Genomic DNA, 18943 nt, shown 5'->3' with positions numbered 1-18943 from the left:
TCTGCACATTTTAGTTCATTATTTTCTTCCATAGTTCCATAATAAATTAATCTATTAAGTGTTTGTAGCAGTCTGTTCATTATTAAAATATAAAACAATCATTATTAAAATATAAAACAAAAAATATGAATATTTATGAATTGAATAACTTATAATGGAATAACGTTTTTACAGTGCAATTTTCGTGCTTATAGCATTAAGAGAGCGCTATGGTCCAATCTCTATGATTGGGGGGGGGGGGGTACCTCGTTCTGAAGCTGTCATCAGTCAGATACCCTCTTATATGTCAGTTAAAGCAAGTTGATTCCAAATCTGGTCTTTAAAACGTTTCTGTGGGAGGTCTCTGTTACGTCTACCACCTAACAGTAGGAACTTAATTAGCAAATTTAAAAAAATAAAAAGTTCTCATCCTACATATGGACGCTAGTCGTCATGAGAAAAATGATCTGAATATTTTGGAAACACCAAAGTCTCGTTCGGGATATAAATATGACACGAGCGGGCAAATTATTTAAAAACTTACACAGCTCGTCTTTCTTCATTCCTTTTTGTTCTGTTTACATTTAACATTTTTTGTTTTTAGTTTTTGGACATTCAAATGATGTATTAGTTCAACTTTCCAGTCATTTTAGAACAAAAAACATAGAAAAACTTAGAGTAGAGTAGAAAACATAGATACGAGACTAACTTACACAAATTCTTTACAACTATGCTTTATAACAAAGTACACCTTTTAAATATTTATATCAAACCGTAATAGCAATTGTATTGATTGAACGTTTTTTTTTAAATGAATGACTACTCACGCTACAGTGAACTGCGCAGGGTTTTTTTTTATGCTGCAACAAACTTGTTATCTGAATTGTGAAAAAGCCTAAAAGGTGTTTGTTCCACGTACCATTAGAACTTCATTTAATTAGAACATTGGAGGTTTAGATTTGAATTTGACGGGTACAAGAGAAAGAAAGTTTCATGTGTGACAATTTCTATTAGCACTATTAAAAAAAAAGAATCACTTTCTCTCAGACTTATTTAGTCATGTGACAAAAGATGTCGACTGCTTGAAGTCAAATTGATTTTGTCAAGTACAAAGATAGTCACGTGTAAGTATTTTTTCCCCATAATGTTTCAAACTTTCAGATTTGTGTTTTTCTTTGACATTTAAGTGGACTACCGGCTACTTATTCTTCAGCTCCTCTGTTCTACGTTCAAATTTTTAATGTTATTTTGTTTGTTTGAGGAATGGTGTCTGAGTGGTTAAACGCTTGGCTTCCGTTTCAGGGGTCCTGGGTTTGCATCTAAGCTGAAGACTGGGATTTTGAATTTCGGGATTCTTAGTGCACCTCTGAGTTGGAGGAAGTAAAGGCGGTTGTGTTGGCCACATGATACTCTGTTCGTTAACCATTGGCTAAAGAAACAGATGATCTTAACACCATCTGCGCAATAGATCGCAAGATCTGGAAATGGTAATTTTACTTTACTAGCTACTTATGATTTCTATAAGTCTTAGAGAAAACAAGTCACACTACATCAATCCACTAGTCCAATTTCAAAACACGTTTTTTTTTTTTAGATTCCATTATATTGAGTCAACATTTATTCAGATCACTTCCTTTTCTTTTTCTAACTTAATTTGATTGCATAAGAAACGTAAAGGAGGGCTTACAAATCAAAGTCTAAACAAAGAGCAGATTACTGAAATTAACTTTTGAGTGTGGACATCCCTGAGTAGTGGAACCAAAGATCAAACATATATTATCCTACTATTACTTCCATTGAATGTATATATTACTGCAGTTACTGTGTATTTCGACGCAGGGCCGGAGTGCATTTGGTGGCCCAGAATGAAATAGAGAAAGAAAACGAAAAGAGCTAAAACTTAAAATTACAAAATAGCATTGTTCACAAGTTTCGCTATATTACTTTACTATAAAAACATTGTTATGAGTCTTGTGTGGAGGCCATAGGCAGCTGCCTAGTTTGACTATGCCTGACTATATAACCCTGTTAGTGATTTTAGTATGGTATATTTGTTCTATGTATATGTTATTTATATTGTTATAACCTTGCCATGCACACCGCCATACAAGATAGTGCAGAAGGTGCGCACAATTAGTGACTAGACTAGGAAGGATGTTGACATTAGGAGAAGAGAGAACGATTTCCGCCCAGTCTAGAGCCGAGATGAAGATGCTGTGCTCAAGGCAGATTGTCCTATATGTTTGTTATGTCTTCATGTAAATAAACATCGATGTCTCTTTGAGTTGCCTCCCTTCAGTTATTACACTATGTCAGGGGTGGGCAACATTTTTGTATCGAGGGCCGCATTAACAAAAGTTTGGGAATGGCGGGCCGCATATATATATATATATATATATATCTATATATATATTAGAAACATAAACTTGCTGTGTACAATGTCTTTTAATTCATATTACGATTTTTTTAAAAATTGCTGTTTTCTTTTTACATCACAATATCCCCACAAATATACACTTGTACTTAATGTGCAGCATTTTACTTTTACACTCGTGCATAATGTTTCTTAACTGTGAAACTATCTTACTAGTTGTTACCCCTATGACTGCTGTCAAATTACAGTCAGTCAACATTGACCAGTGATTATACTTGTTTAGTTTCCACAAAAAATGCTTGCTCACTGAATGAGACAATTTATGTTCCGGAAGTTAAATGTCGGGACGAGCGAAGGCTGCCCTTGTGGAGCATCACCAGAGAATGCTGACCATGTCCTTCTATGGTGCATAATAAATCAAGGGACCCGAGCAAGACTCTCCAAAGGCTATTCGGAAAACTGCCTGATCTGGTAACCACTACGCGATTCATCTCAGATATAGGATCACTGATCTGAACCCTTCAACTTGTAAAATGAGAACAAAGAAGAAGAACAGATGTATGTATACCCAAATAGTGTGAACAGCAGCAAGTTTTTTTTTAAGTGTGGAAATACAGCTTCTGGCACCCATAAAACTCCCGTGGTAGTACTGACTGGAACTTCTCTTTGCTTTGAGATATGTCCTCTGGAGATGAATCGGCTTCTCTTAATAAGTGTTGTACTTTTAATCATTTCACTAAAGATAGCTTCACCTTTTAGCAAAGGAAAATGACAAAAACTTTTTTTTTTGCTTGCCTGTAGAAATGAGAGGAACCTCTGTGGAGAGATTTAACATGCACTTACAATACATATGTAAACAATCAATTGCTGTTCTATATGTATGAAACATGAAATTTTGTCTTCTACTCTTCATTAAAAATATTGGTAACAAAGTCACAGTCAATGCCCTTCAAGTAACATAACAATTTCATCCTTGAGACTTTATATTTTTCTCATTTGCCTTGCCCATGCTAAGATAGCGGATATATTGGATTATTTATTCATAAATCAGAACTACCCAAGGTTAACTCCCCTGGTTCTAGTAAGTTTTATTTGTACTGCGATACATTCGATTTAATGTATAACTTATATGCAGCTTTGTGCAAACTTTCCTGTTTTAAGTTTATGGTTATCAGTCAAAGTTCGAGCTCCATCAGTTGCTACACTTGCCATCTTGTTCCAAGCGTACCCAACACTCAGACATTGTGTCTTGAATTGAGTGTATTGATGTATAGCCAATAAGTATAATATTCGTTTACTTAAAACTTTTTATAATGAGACAGTTTCAAAAATTAATATAGAATTTTTTTTAAATATTTGCATTTTATATCTATATACTGTGGGCACACCTGATTTCTGTTGGTGTCGGCGGGCCGCATAAAACACCTCGGCGAGCCGCATGTGGCCCGCGGTCCGTAATGGGCCCACCCCTGCACTATGTTATAATAATGTTAGAAAAGTGAAACTGCACTCAGCCCTAATCTTTGAAATCGAACACATTAATTAATTAATATTATGTTTTAGATAGTGAAATGCTCTATGATACTAGAAACTAACTTCATCTTGCTATTTTCACGGGCAGTTCTCTATCACAATGGTTATATTGAGCACCTACATCGTCTGTTGTTCACTTGTAATGGTCAAGGTCCTAGCCACCGGTGGACTTTACAACGCGGCAAGGTTCAAACCTGCGACACAGAGCAGCGACTACGATCCTTTCTACGCCTACTTAGGAGTAGATGGGAACTACGACCCTAATGCGATGAATGGACATTGTCAACAGACTAAAGAGGAACCGAACCCTTGGTGGATGGTGGACTTGTGTGGCCAGTTCGTTATAGAGAAAATACAACTAACTAACAGGTATGTGATTTACATTACTACATTACAATCATTATATTTTATTTGATGAATTGTTATATTTTGGAGAACCATAATACTGTTTTAACCCTGCCATGCACACCGCCATTCAAGCTAGTGCAGAAGATGCGCACTGTTAGAGACTCGACTGAAAAAGATGTCGACATTAGAATGAAGAAAACAAATTCCTCCCAAGTCTAGAACCGATTAGAAGAGACTGCTAAACCTAAGGGCTGATGTTGTTTTATGAACATGAGATTTCCTTTGAATAAACATCGTTCCCTTGTTGAGTTGCCTTATTCCAATAGGATAAAGGGCATAAACATAATACTTGCATGCACAAAAAACATAAATACAAAAATATATAGGCCCACATACATATACCCTTTATACATAGACATACAATAATATATATATATATATATATATAGTGGAGCCCTATTTGAGAGAGACACTCCCTTCCACATATATTGTCAATGTGGCTTTCGCTTAGGTGGTAGAGGAGATGGCCAGTTTCCGTGTGGCACTCTTTTCTTCAAGAATCGAGGGCCATGTTTTCTCGCTGTCTATAGCTTTCTTGGTCACCGTCTCTCTCCAACTAGCGCGGTCAAAGGCTATGTCTTCCCAATGGTCAGTATTAATATTTACTTATTTTAAATCACTTTTTATCACATCAACGTAACGGAGGTGGAGGTGACCAGGTTTCCTTGAGCCAGACTCAAGTTGCCTTTACAGAATGATTTTCGGGATGCGATTTTCCTCCAACCGGCGAACATATCCGAGCCAGCTCAGGCGCCGTAAAGATACCTGGAAATGTATCATACAAGTTTGTATCGATCTTCTTCAGTTCTACGACTTTGGTTCATTCCTTAGACACATGTTTCATGTGACCATAAAGCCCTAACCTGGATCGACATTCCTGCCCAAATACAAAGCTGATGAAGGCGGCATTTGTTTTGGTGATAGATGAACGAGCTATTGTTTTGTTAGGCGCACTTTTTGTTTTCCAGAGTTGAAGTCACCGTTTTATTTTCAATGTCCAGTGATTTTTTTTTAAAAATCTTGTTTTATATGTTTCGGATTCTCCTTCAGATTTGAAGGTAATTAAATCCTGCAAAAACCTTTAGCTAGACGGAGGTCAGAGTTCGAACCCGTACTATCAATCAACAGTACAGAGCGCACAGCATACGAATATGCAGCTTCTTTGTTCCTGATATCTTATCTAATTTCCAGAGGAAATGAAACCAACGCAGGCGGAAATGCCTCGTCGAACCTCGAGCCTCGAGTGTACTTAGCCTCTCGGATAAACATCCTATGCAGAGTGAGCATATGAGATTTAAAGGTAGAAACAAGCAAAAGTGTAATATTTGTATGCATTTAGGGAAGGTTTAAGAATTTTGAATTGACTTTTATCAAGAATATGAGATATCACAATAGTTAGAGCTAAAAATAGGATTTTTTTTTCGATTTTTTAAATCTGAACTATTCATACAGCTCTAAAGACAGCTTGAGGCAACTTAATGACAAATCGGAAAGACTTCACGAGCTATGGAAAATAATCTTTAGATATCTACAGTTTATACAGTAAACTACAAGTTAACTAATGTTATTTTTCTTCTTCACAAGGGCGACATGCTTTTATATTTATTATTATTAATATATAATATTATTAAAAGCTTTTAGATTGAAACTTGAGGAGAAAAGGAGCTTCCAAAAAAAAACCTGCATCGGGCCTCCACTAGCTAAAATAAAACCCGGCTCAATAGAAGCTCATTATATGATTTATTTTTCGACATATTTAATTCAGATTTATTATATTATCATACTAATATTATATTAAAATATAGAAATGTTGATTTTTACTTTATTTTCATGTGAAAATAATAGTCTATTTTTTTCAAAAATCTTTCAGACAAGATGTGTACGCGGGTCAACAAACGGCTTATCGTTTGAGAAACTTTTACATTGAAATTTTCAAAACAGATCCGAGACACGTTGCCAACTTTCCTAACGTAACTGGCCAAGTCTGCTACCAACAATCTGACCCCCTGGGCCCAGACACTTTTAACTTTACTTGTCCTGTGCCGATTGTTGGCAGATATGTAGGCATAATTATGAGGCAAGCTGTAATTAGATCTACCTTCTGTCTGTCTGTATCTTTTCCTTACACAGATGCACAATCATATAACATTTTCCAATGTCCAGTACTATTTTACAGAGTTTATAAATCTGACATATTTTTCTTAACTCCTACCATCTACCTCTGACTCTTTACTTTATCTCTCTTTCCCCAATCCTCCGTTCCTCACTTGTCCTTACCTTATTTCTTATCCTCTTATTTTTCGAAGAATCTCTGTCCCCACACCCGTAACTTTTTCTCAATGCTATCTTCTGACACCATTTTATTCTCTTCTGCTTTCCTTCCTCATGTTTCTCTTACTAGAACTAGAGAAACAAAAATAACAAACAAATCTTTATCTTAGGGCATTCAAAGTTCTACAAGCAGAACAATGCTCCCGTTCTTTTATTGTAACCTAATATTCTATAGCTATTTGATCTTTACAGTAGTAACCTAAAAGTACTATATCCATGACTATGCTTCTTTAAATTATATCCCCTTGAATCGTTATTTAAATTAATTATTTTTTAAAATAATAATAAGGCCTTTCTTCGAGTACGAAGGATTCGAACACGGGACTTCTGGTTTCAAGTGCTTTACCACTCAGCCACAGTATCTTCATATATTCATTTAGAGTACACTTATATTTTTTTCAAATAACAATTATTAACCTTATCCAAACATTCCAAATTAATAACTTGTTATATTCTTCTGACAAAATTAGATAAATTGGCAACACGAAAAAAAAAACTTGATATAAGTTTACTTGGACCAGACATTTCCACCCCCCCCCCCCGCGCAAAATAAAAATTAATATCTCTATTGTCATTTTTCATACAAATAGATGTAGATGTAGCTAGATCTAGACCTAGTTTTTGAACTAGGTCTAGATCTAGATTCAAGATCTAAGTCTTGGTCTAGAACTAGATCTAAGTCTAGATCTAGAAATAGATCTAAGATTAGATCTAGATCTAAGTGTAGATATAATTCTAGATCTACATCTTGAACTAGATATAGAATCTTGATGTAGATAAGAACTCGTATGAATTTCCACTTTTAGTCATAAAATTACTAGACCTATGCCAATGTTATGATCATGGCCTTTTGTTACCGGGTAATTCTTTTACTAATGGTATACAATGTTATTCGAATCCGGTGCATTTCTTTATGGGATACTATTGTTTACGTAATAAATAAATCTGCTGTCAGAAGATACATTATTGCCTAGTAATTAAAATTTTGTTCAAATTATTAATACATTTATTCTAAATATATCTAGATCTGGGCTCTATTTAGTCTTATTTAGACTGTCAAGTCTAGGCCCCTATAATTAGGATATGCCAAAACTGCGCGTTATAAAATTAAGTAGTTCGTTATTATTTTTTTTAACATATAACTAAAACGAAGTTCGTATCCAAATTTTTTTTAACAACATTTGAATCAGTAAAATATTATGATATCCTATTTGCATTTTCTCTTCTAGTTTCTGAGATCTAAACTGGACGGACGAACGGACAGACGGACAAACAGGCCACACAAAACTAATTGCGTCTTTTCCCTTTCGGGGTCCGCTAAAAAACTACAATTTCAAATCACTCACATTCGGCTGAGTGAAAATGGCCGTATGGCTACCAGAGTAACCAAGTGCAAGTTCTAATCTCGTCTCCAGCAATGTAAATTTTAAAATTTGATTTTGAAAGTTAGCTTAAACATCTTTTCCCAAAAGTTGTTACATAGTGCTCCCTGGGGTTAGATGCTGTGCAAGTACATAGCGTGTTATGTTAGTCTTATCTTATCTTATCTTATCTTATATAATACAGACGTTACTTCAAAAAAAGAAGATGATTACGTCCTACGCGTCATGAATTTAGTCATGCATATTAACCAATGACTTAAATTCTGCCAAGTCACTGGTTTTCCTGGCTAGCTCAGGCAACCCAAAGAAGTGTTATATAATCTTTTTGTATGTTTGTTTTATTGGTTCCCAATACAATGAAAAGCCGTTAGCAGTTTTGTTTCATCTGTCATATTTAGATGTAATAAAACAAACTAGAAAAGCCTAGCCTTTCTCTCTCCTCTCTCCCTCTCTCTTCTCTCTCTCTTGATATATATATATATATATATATATTTATATATATATATATATATATATATATATATATATATATATATATATATATACATAATAATTACTTTCCTTTCAGAAATGTCACAGAAATATTACATATCTGTGAACTGGAAGTACTAGTCCGTAGTTTCAGTGCTGAAGAATTGTACTTTAACAAAGTGGTGGACACTAAACTGACAGGCACACCGTTTGATACGGTGAACGTTGATGACCAAATGGTGTGTGCACAGACATGTCTGCTTCGTAGGTCAACTGACTTCTGTACTGCTTTCAACTGGGTCACATCCACAAATTCATGTCAGCTTTTCAGTGTCAACCCGTTCCTTGACCTCTCTGCGAACCTGATCTCCGTTCCAGGAACATATTTCAATATTCAAAGTAATATAAAGTTTATTTTTTTATTAAACTATCACAGTCACCCAATGACATTTGTTTGGACAATCACCAACCGAATTATATTTTCACACAATCATTCACCCACACTAATCTTAGTCACCAGTTGAACTATTCGATAATAACACATGATCACACAATCAACCAACCACATTATCACACAATCACCTGACCACATTATCACACAATCACCTAACCACATTATCACACAATCAACCAATCACATTATAACACAATCACCTAACCACATTATCACACAATCAACCAACCACATTATGACATAATCATCACACTGAAATTTCTAGCTATATTTCATTAGAAAAGGAGGATAGAGTCACGTGACCACACACATCAAAGCAATATATAATAAATGATATAATATTATTTATTAAATAGCACTGGTAACAACCACCGATGGCCAGCAAAGTTGACCAGAAATGACATTTGGGAATTCAAGTTGTATAACATACTTAGCTTCATAACCTGGTTGACAGATTGTTGGCTTAAACATGAGTCAAAGCAAGACCAAAATACTAGTTGAAAACACAAGTACTGCAACTCACCTTCACCTATCCCTTAATCTTTTTTCAAGATTTTTCAACCGTCTTTCTCCATTCCTCTCCATCCTTTGCCATGGATAGAATTTCATTCAATGACAGGCATGTCCATTTTTTGATGTTGTTATCCAGTCGCTTTGTTATCTGTCGGTCTCTTTTTTTTTTTGCCTGGAACTATTCCCTGAAGAAGATCTTTGCGCGACCTGAGGACCACGTGATGAGTTTACGTTTTTTGAAATGGATTATCTGATCATTGTGGGCTCCAATAGCTGCATTAACTCTTTCTCTCCTAATTGACGATGCCATCGTTGATTTGACCTCATGTAATTAAATTTATGTTTAATTTTATAAACTTTACTTTGTGTTTTGTGTTTTGCATTCCACTTTAACTCTATACCAACTAAAACATTGTTGATAACAATCGAAAATGTTATTGAAGCTTAACCATAACATGGTAGTGAAATAGTAATGAGCCAATTGAAGAATTCCATCAGAATGTGCAAAAATAATTACGGAGAGAAAGAGTTAATAGCTAATAGGGCTATAAAAAGAATATCAGCATTGGTGACAAAAAGCTGAGACGTGTCTGCAAGTTAAATACCTTGTAGCTATTGGACAGTCAACAGCAGCATCTGCGAAACTTAAAACAATCTGGACAGATAAAGGAATAGCCTTCGACACTAAAATCAGATTGATACGCTCCCTGGTCGCGGCAAGATTTTTACATATGGAGAGTTTAGAAACAGGATTAATACAGTAAATAGACCCCCACGATGACTGTAACTCACTTGACAATTAATGGTCAACCTTTAGATATAGTTGACCTTATTCATTAGCTTGGCTCGATCATAGTCAAAGATGTACTACTGAATAAAGACATTAGCAACAGGATAGCGAAGGCAATGGTCACCATGCCATGGGGGCAGAAAACAGTAGGTCAATACCTTGCTGATTACCAAAGCACTAATCTATTCGACCTGTCTGGTAAGCGCTATGCTGTACTATTGGTCCAGTTACTCATCAAAGGAAAATAAAATCTGAATATCTTCCACCTTCGATACTTAAGACGGACTCTTATAATATAATGTCCCACAAAATATTTTGTATAGTGGTGTAAGAGAGTTGCAGTTCGTCCGCTTTTAACTCTTTCTCTCCGTAATTATTCACCACATTCTGGTGGAATCAACGCTGGTATCGTCAATTAGGAGAGAAAGAGTTAAGGTATACTGATGTAAACAAGTGCAAAATGAAACTTTTCGGAATATACACTAACAGTTTGGAGAAAGAAGCACTAGATAGATCCCAATGGTAAGCAAGCATAAAGAAAGATATTTAAATTGTTGATGACCTACACAGAAGAAGTAGAAACAAGGATGAAAATGCTGCAGCCACACTGACTAACATATGACCAAAGTCATATAGATCTAAATGTATCTCGATCACTTTAAAAAAATCAAATGCAATATTTTGCTATTCGATAGTAAATCCAATAGACAGATCTGAATGTTTATCAGCTTTATGTTGGAAATCTACCTTCGATTGCAGAAGGCTCATAAAGTTTATTTGATCATGCTTTTGCATGCAAAGACGAATTTATTTTCTGATAAAAATCTTAATTTTCACTTATTATCTTTCTCCCTACCCAGATTAGGCCCCGCGCAATCCTCATCGCATTGGGCTCCGTATTCTTTAGGACCGACCCTGACCACATTAGTGTATAAAAATGACCTCTTTAGTCACGTAGGTGAGAGAGAGAGAGAGAGAGAGAGAGAGAGAGAGAGTGAGAGAAAGGGAGGGAATATAAATAAAAAGACTTTCTTATTTATTAATATATATATTTTACTGTACTCCTTCCTCAGATTTGTTTATTGGCTTTGAACCAGGAATGAAAGAAATTCTACTTGGTGAAAGCACAACAAATGTTCAAGAGTTATGTGATGCACCTAAATATAGACGTCTAGAGATTTTGAAGTCAAGACTTGATTCCTCCAAACTTTGGCTTTTCAACAGATCTGACGTTTACAAAGAAAGACGATATTATTTGTCCCAACAAGAACCCACCTGTAGGTCTGAAGAAGCCATGGCGACTTGTGTCTTGTACGGAGGATATTTGGCTGAAATAGAGGACCTGGACGAATTTAATTTTATCAAAATATTTGTTCAAAAGTTTAGTGGATTCCGATTGATTCTCATTGGCGCAACAGACAACGCTGAAGAAGAAGTTTGGAGATATAGAACCAACAATACACTGGTGCCATCATTTTTAGTTGAAAGTAGGAAATGGGGAACATTAGCTAATTGTCTTTACCTATTGGATCATATAGGATGGCTGGCTGTGGATGATTCGTGTTATTACACTTATCCTCTATTTCCAACTCGATATCTTTGTGAAATCCCAGAGGATGATGCTGATTGCAACTGATGAGTCACTGATTCAACTTTCTAGTGCACATGGTCACTTTTTCGGTTATTGTGAGCATACTTAATGAAGTTCACCTTTTTTTTTTTAATTCAACTAAAAAACAAATATAAAGAATGAAGAAAATGTCTATTAGAAACCGACGCAAAGAAATCAGCCCAATAATTACAATTACATTTTTTAAAAAATCTTACAAAAGGAACACAAAGAACAATAAAAAAAAACACAAATAAAAAAACGATAACAGTCAACAGGAAAAAATGGCAATATATTTGATTCCAATAATTATGGTTGAGTGCAGTTGTTACGTGTGCACCGTAGAGTAAATGTGGAATGGTGCGAATGCGTGTTGAAAGGAGAGGAGATCCAAAATGGAGGAATAGATACTAGGTAGTGTTTATAGTGGTAATTAGGATTAAATTATTTATAAACTAGGATTTTGTCATTTTATGCTAAAAGAGTCTCATCACTTAATAACACGTAACAAGTGGCGCTCAACGTAAGGTAAACCCACTCTATACATAGTTGATATCCTTTCAACAGACAGTAATAATATTAAAATCTAGAATCTAGCGAAAGAATAGAATTCGACTATTGGTAATAGACAATGGTAGAATAGGCTGAGGTAGCAGCGTTGAAGGAAGAAGAGAGATTGTTGGATCTGAAAGGATCGGAACTAAGAAAATATGTTCAAGAAAGGTTGATTTAGAGGGAGAGATTAGCCATAGAAAGAGAAAAAGAAAAAAAGAGATTAGCTATAGAAAGAGAAAAAGAAAAGAAGAGATTAGCTATCGAAAGAGAAAAAGAAAAGTAGAGATTAGCTATCGAAAGAGAAAAAGAAAAGGAGAGATTAGCTATGGAAAGAGAAAAAGAAAAGAAGAGATTAGCTACGGAAAGAGAAAAAGAAAAGTAGAGATTAGCTATGGAAAGAAAAAGAAAAGAAAACGAAAAGATTTACCATCGGAAGGAAAAATAAAAAATAAAAATTACTAAATTTATTTAAAACCTAGAGACTCCAAAAATAATATTTGAGCACAAGTTTCGCTACTTCTTCTCTGAAAAATGCTTCCATCAATCGTAGCCTTAGGTAGTTGCACATTGTGCGTTGTGTAAGGCCGGCCCTGTTGTATTTTATTGCTTAACGAATTAAACCGGGTCTTAAAAGTAGGTATTAAAGAAAAGAGTGAAATTTAGCGTGAAAATTCTAAATAATAAATAATTATACATTTCAAGTAATAATAATAATAATAGTAATTTCCGCAGTGCCAAATGTTGGAAAAACAAAGAGAATATGGGAATCTAGGCTTGGAAATTAAGCGTTTATGGAAGATATCTAAAATAACATTATACCCCTTTGTTATATCAACCGAGGGGATAACGACAACTGACCCAACAGACACCCTCAAAGCACTTAACATTCCTAGGAACATCCTCGTTGCCCGTCAGAGGACGGTACTGCTGCAGAGCTGCCACATCACCAGAAAATTCCTCAGTGGACACGGATAAAAGGACTACAATGATTTTTGTTTCTCTTTAACGAACCTGACAACCCTCACCGAAAAAAAAATTTTGGGCGTCTGCACAGTTTGGCACAATGGTATATCCGACTCTGACAAAACATGTTCCCTAATTGAATACGCCTGTCTAAAGCAATGCCTTGTCATGATCGCAATTCTTCACTGCTATTAGAAATTCTCCAGGACACTTCAGGTTTGAACTGAACAGTGAACAATTGAACAATGCCGCATCTCTGACCCAACTCGAGTACCGTACATACCTTTGACTATCCTCGGTAGACTATTCAGCTATTCTTATGTCTTAGTGGATGGTAGTTCTACTTTCTCTCTTGTGTATTATTAATGCATTTTTTTCCTCCACTCATCTTACCTTCTCATACAGCACTTTTTCCCCAGATTCCTTTAATGACAATGTACTTGCTTTTAAGACAAGATTTGGTTATACAAAAGCCTGTTCTTCTGTTCCCAGCGAATCTTTACTCTCCAGCAGACGCAACCTTCTGACCTTTAGTATCCCTCTAGTTTTTTTCCCTCGATAGTGTTTGTTTTATTGTCATTCTGATTTAAATAAACAAAAATACTAAAATAAAACAACAAATAACAAAAACAAAAAAAAAAGCTTATCTAAGAGAAAAAAAACGCAAAATCAATGCTACATCCCTCAATGTTGCAGGAGTTATTTTTCGTTATATTTAAGACATAATTATGTAATTACTTTTTTAAAAAAAATTGATTTATTCTATAAATTGTCAATGACTACGAATTAGTGTTCAAAATTAAATTATAACTTGATCCAAAAAATGTGAAATGAGAGAAAAAACCTATTGGAGAATTGTACCAGACAGAATAGACAGACGGAGCGAGTTAATAGAAGATTTGTAAAGAGCTGAACTCATTTCTTTTTTTTTTTGTCTTATTCCACGTTGATGAAGTTCTCTATACTTCGACTTTAAACGATCAACACTGATAATGGTTACATTTTGAAAACAAATCGTTCATCATTATGATCTCCTGATGTATTAAGTCATGAAATTAGTGATGTCCTACAGAAAATAAAAATGTGTGATTGCGACAAACTTCCTTCTCGTTACATTTCTATCATTTGATGTGTGTGTGTCGTTTTCTTTCTGTTTGTAAAATGTGTCACATGTTTCGAATGTTCCTTCAGAGTTGACTATATTGACTTCCTAGTACAAACCTCCTGCAGGACAATGGGGGATGACAGAGTGTAGAACCGTCGACAAGCCCGAACAACAGTCCAGCGCGCATAGCTCACAACCATGCAGTCACCTTTTTCATTATAACTACCATCATAAGCTTGTTCATTATAAAAACCTCTGCTACTTTCGTTATACATTCGTGTTGTTCTTACTATCTTTATACAATGAACATTTATGACCTGTAACAGTTTATATTGAAGCTTCAAACAAACTCTATTTATGTTTCTTATTGTAATTATCACCACTTCTGAAGTGATCTCTGTGAAATTATTTATGTTATCTCTTAGTACTGTTAGAGAGAGATAGCTGTAATTTAAAATAGGGTCTTTGTTTTAGGTAAAAAGAAAGAGAAGTAAAGCTTCCCTTTCAGACCTTGCGATCCATAGGGCAGGTGATGTTAGCTCATCTGTTTATATGGCCAACGGTTAATAAGCAGGGTGTCATGTAGCCAGCACAAGTACCAACCGCATTCGCTTTCCCAAAGTAAAGTCAGTCTTCACTAAAAAAAACGAATTTTAAAAAATCCCAGTCTTCACCGAGATTCAAACCCAAGATCCCAGAATCGGAAGCCAAGTGCTTATCCACTCAGTTCCCCCCCCTCCCCCATAAATGTGGTGACCGTAAAGAAAGAATTGTTCGTGGCTAAGATTCTCGTCATAAATTTGAGCGGGTTGTGAGAGAGGCGTGTAATCACCTGACATTGGGAACACGGAGCAGGCTTCTTTAATCATCCAGGGATATGAACTGCCTTACTTGAGTATAAGTCTCCAATAAGAATGCTAGACTAGATTGAATTAATTATCTTCTTTTTTTAAAGGAAAGTTTGTAGCTTATAGCAAACAACGTCCACAAGGTTTCTTTCTTCATCCTTCTCTTTCTCAAGTCTGGAGAGATTCTCTTTATGTTTGTACTAGGCATATATTAACCGCCGCCCGCGGGTCTTTTTTTTGTGCCTATCACTGTCGATTTAGTCACTGAGAGTGTTTTGTAAACACTTAAACCAAATAATAATGTTATAAGTAAGGCGAATGCGGAGTGCGTAAATGTAAAAATAGTATGAATGGAGCTATCAAAATAGCCAATCGAATTAAATCCATTTTTTCAAATAAAAACATTTGCTTGTAGGCCTACATATATTTAATTAAAGTTTGAAATGAATAGACTTAATTTTGTTTGTTTATGTGTTTTAGTATAAAGTAGATCTTGAGTTAGACATAGATCTAGATCTAGACTAATCCTAGAGTTAAATATTGGCTTGGATAGAGTTCATTTTGCGCGTGCGTTAAGGTTTCGCTCTGCGCATGCGTGACCTTCTTTATTAGATGTTCCGTATCAGACATCCTTCTAGTAGATCTAGTAGCTAAGTAGTAGCTAGTGGCATTCTGTCAAGGGGCATTCTAGTGGCAGTCTACTGGCAGTCTAGTAGCAGTATAGAGGCAGTTTGTTGGCAGTCCAGGGACATTTTAGTGGAAAGTTTGCTTTTTTTTAAAGGTGTAATAAAGGGCCGATTGATAACATATAAGGCTTAGAGCGATGTAACCATCTTTTTCTTTTTATGTGTCATTAACACTTCGTCGTGTAACTAGCGTTTAACTTAAAAGATATAACATTGAAAACTTAGAAAATAAAAACAAGGTAAAACCTAGAAAGCAACCCTGACAACGGTGCTTCATAAAAAATGCAACCTATTGAATATTTATATCAGACAATAGGAAAGATTTCATTGATCGATAAGGATTTATAAAAATGTACACTTATGCTTTTGTACTATACACATGGTTCAATGATTATTGTCCATGCATTCAGTAAATGTCAGCTTGTGAAATATGCTTACAGAATATTTGCTAGACGTGGAATAGGTTAATATTAGATTCGAAATCTTGGAGGACATTGAACTAGTCAGGTGACAGTATTTTTCACTTTTGTATGTCCATTTTTATTGACAATAGTAAGAAAAAACTTTAAGGAGTTATTTTTGTGATAAAAAAATGTAAATTACTTCAAGTGTAATCTATTAGCCAAATAAAAAAAATCACATATAAGTTTCTTTTTTTCAGTAAATTTTAGTTTTCAAATTGTTCTTTATCTTGATGGGCTATACATTATTCAAGTTATGGCAGAGGTCTAGTCAAAACTTGTGATTTCTTTTAGTTTTAACAAAAAATAACACCCCTAGAATTAAAAAAAAGATAATCAACTAACTAACTAATTTTGAAACGATGTGAAGGGCCAGCGTCTTGAAGAATTAGATTTAGACTTTTCAATAATTCGAAATTACTTCTAACATTTGATCAATTTCAAGATAACTTCCTTATCAAAACACTTGTTAGCAAGACTAGAATGTAGCCAATTATTAATGCGTTTAGTTTCTTCTTTGATCTTATCGTAATGCAAGATCACAATTTGAAAAGAGATGAATCATTAAATTCTTGAATTTTTTCTTGTGTGTAAACGTGCCGCACTTAGTTATACATTGTCCACTCGACGGATTCAGTTGGTCTAAAAAGAGATTTCTGTACAGCAAAACTTGGGGGCTAATTCTTGACCAGTTATTGTCTAAAAATACATTTGGCAGTAGAAAAAGTATTCCAAAGAATATTTAATTGATATTTTTAGAAAGGTCTTAATAAAATAATGAAAAAAAAACATCTAGAGATAATTGATCATTGTCAGTTCCATAAATGTTCACTGTAGTTCACGGTTTGTTTGTTAGTGTTACATCAAATTGTTTATAAACACTTTTACCCTTACATGTCAAAATATGGGGGACAGTCCATTGATAACTGAATGATTGAGTTCTTAAATCTCTGTTGGCGAACTTCTAAAGCCCCTTAGGACTGGCAAAAAGGTAAAGCTTCAAAAAAAGGGCAACTTGACCGACTGCAACAACTGGAGGGGCTACAAGAAATGAAGGAGAGTCTAGATAGAGAGGCAACCAAAATTGTCCACCGCATAAACTTGGATAAGACTAAAATTTTACGAGTGGGATACAAGGCTAAGGGTGCCCCCGTCAGACTTGGCGTGTCAAAGCTTGAAGAGTTGAACAAGTTCACATACCTTGGCAGCATCATAACAAATGATGGGGATGCCTACCATGATGTAACGTGCCGAATAGGAAAAGCAGGGAGCATTTTCCAAAGGCTTCAGCCTATTTGGACTAGCCAAGCCATTGGACTCGAGACAAAAATACACCTTCTCAACCCGATCGTTATTCCAACTGCGACATATGCATGTGAGACATGGAAGTCATCTGGCCAAATTGAGAAAAGACTAAATGTGGCTCAACAAAAAAGGCTGAGACGGATTTTGGGAGTCGGTTACACAGATCGGGTCTTAAACAAGGAAATCCTATGCCGAAATGGGAGTCGAACACTTAGTGGGTTTGTGACACAGCGTCGCATGAGATTTGAGGGACATGTTCTACGACAAAATGAACTACGCATACCAAGAGTTGCTATGACATGGCAGTCAATACGAGGAAAGCGCAAACAGGGACATCTTCGAGTAACTTGGCGACACACCGGCATGGATGACCTCAGAACAGTGGACACCAGGTAGGAGGAGGCTTCAGACATTGCCAGTGACAGATCTTTATGGAGACAGCTTGCCGCCCAGTGCACCGAATGGCGCGGAAGGACCTAAGTCAAAGTCTAAGTAAATTACCCTTACATATGTAATGTTTAACTGTAATTTCTTTTATCTTTGGATTATACTAATTTTCTGTCATTAAGTTTAAAAGCAATTAAATGCAATCAATGCATAAGCCTTCCCAACTACGGTAAGAAGTTATATGCCTCTATAACTGTTACAATTGGAGCGGTCACCTTTATTGTTGTAAATTGTTACTATGTTGGCTTCCTTCAATTCCTGGGGGACTATTCCTTGCTTCCAGCATAAACTTAGCAGTTCATGGAGTGGCTTGATTAGGGCATGCTTTCCAGCATGAATGGCTTCTGCAGGAATACTGGAGGAATCTCCTCCGGGTGCTTTCCCGTGTGTAAGCATGTCAATGGCTGTGCTCAGTTCCTTTACAGAAGATGTTTCATCTAATTCGCTCAAAACTGAAAGTGGTGGAAAGTTAGACAACGCGAGATGACATTTTCAATCTGGTAAAGTTCTGCATAGTGCTCTACCCATCGCTCCATTTGCAGCGCACGATCGCTGGTGATTGAGCCATCTTTTGACTTGTGCGGGGCACACTTGCTGGAGTGAGGTGCAAAGACTTGTTTCATGCCCTCGTATAGTCCTCTGATGTTACCACAGTCGGCACAAGATTGGATGTTCTAACATAGGTCCTGCCAGTATTTGTTTGCACACTGTCTTGCTATTCTTTGGGCA

The 18943-nt window shown here is 35.7% G+C and overlaps 1 protein-coding gene across 1 annotated transcript; it reads left to right on the top strand.

The window, feature by feature from the left end:
• Positions 1-979: 979 nt before the first annotated feature.
• LOC106073821 (uncharacterized) lies at positions 980-12063 on the top strand. The gene is made up of 5 exons (XM_056034373.1): positions 980-1103; positions 3975-4255; positions 6165-6371; positions 8576-8877; positions 11309-12063. The coding sequence occupies exons 2-5, from the start codon at positions 3987-3989 to the stop codon at positions 11869-11871; spliced, it is 1341 nt and encodes a 446-aa protein (XP_055890348.1). The 5' UTR covers positions 980-1103; positions 3975-3986; the 3' UTR covers positions 11872-12063.
• Positions 12064-18943: the final 6880 nt, after the last annotated feature.

Source organism: Biomphalaria glabrata, chromosome 7 (genome assembly GCF_947242115.1).
Source record: "Biomphalaria glabrata chromosome 7, xgBioGlab47.1, whole genome shotgun sequence".
NCBI lineage: Eukaryota > Metazoa > Mollusca > Gastropoda > Planorbidae > Biomphalaria > Biomphalaria glabrata.
This window is presented reverse-complemented; position numbering and strand designations above follow the sequence as displayed.

What these genes read in the sequence shown, in the direction of transcription:
- LOC106073821 (XM_056034373.1), top strand. Translation starts at nt 3,987, where the DNA reads ATGGTTATATTGAGCACCTACATCGTCTGTTGTTCACTTGTAATGGTC. An exon ending in AAAATACAACTAACTAACAG is followed by an intron (nt 4,256 to 6,164) that starts GTATGTGATTTA and finishes AAAATCTTTCAG; the next exon opens with ACAAGATGTGTACGCGGGTC. An exon ending in AACATATTTCAATATTCAAA is followed by an intron (nt 8,878 to 11,308) that starts GTAATATAAAGT and finishes CTCCTTCCTCAG; the next exon opens with ATTTGTTTATTGGCTTTGAA.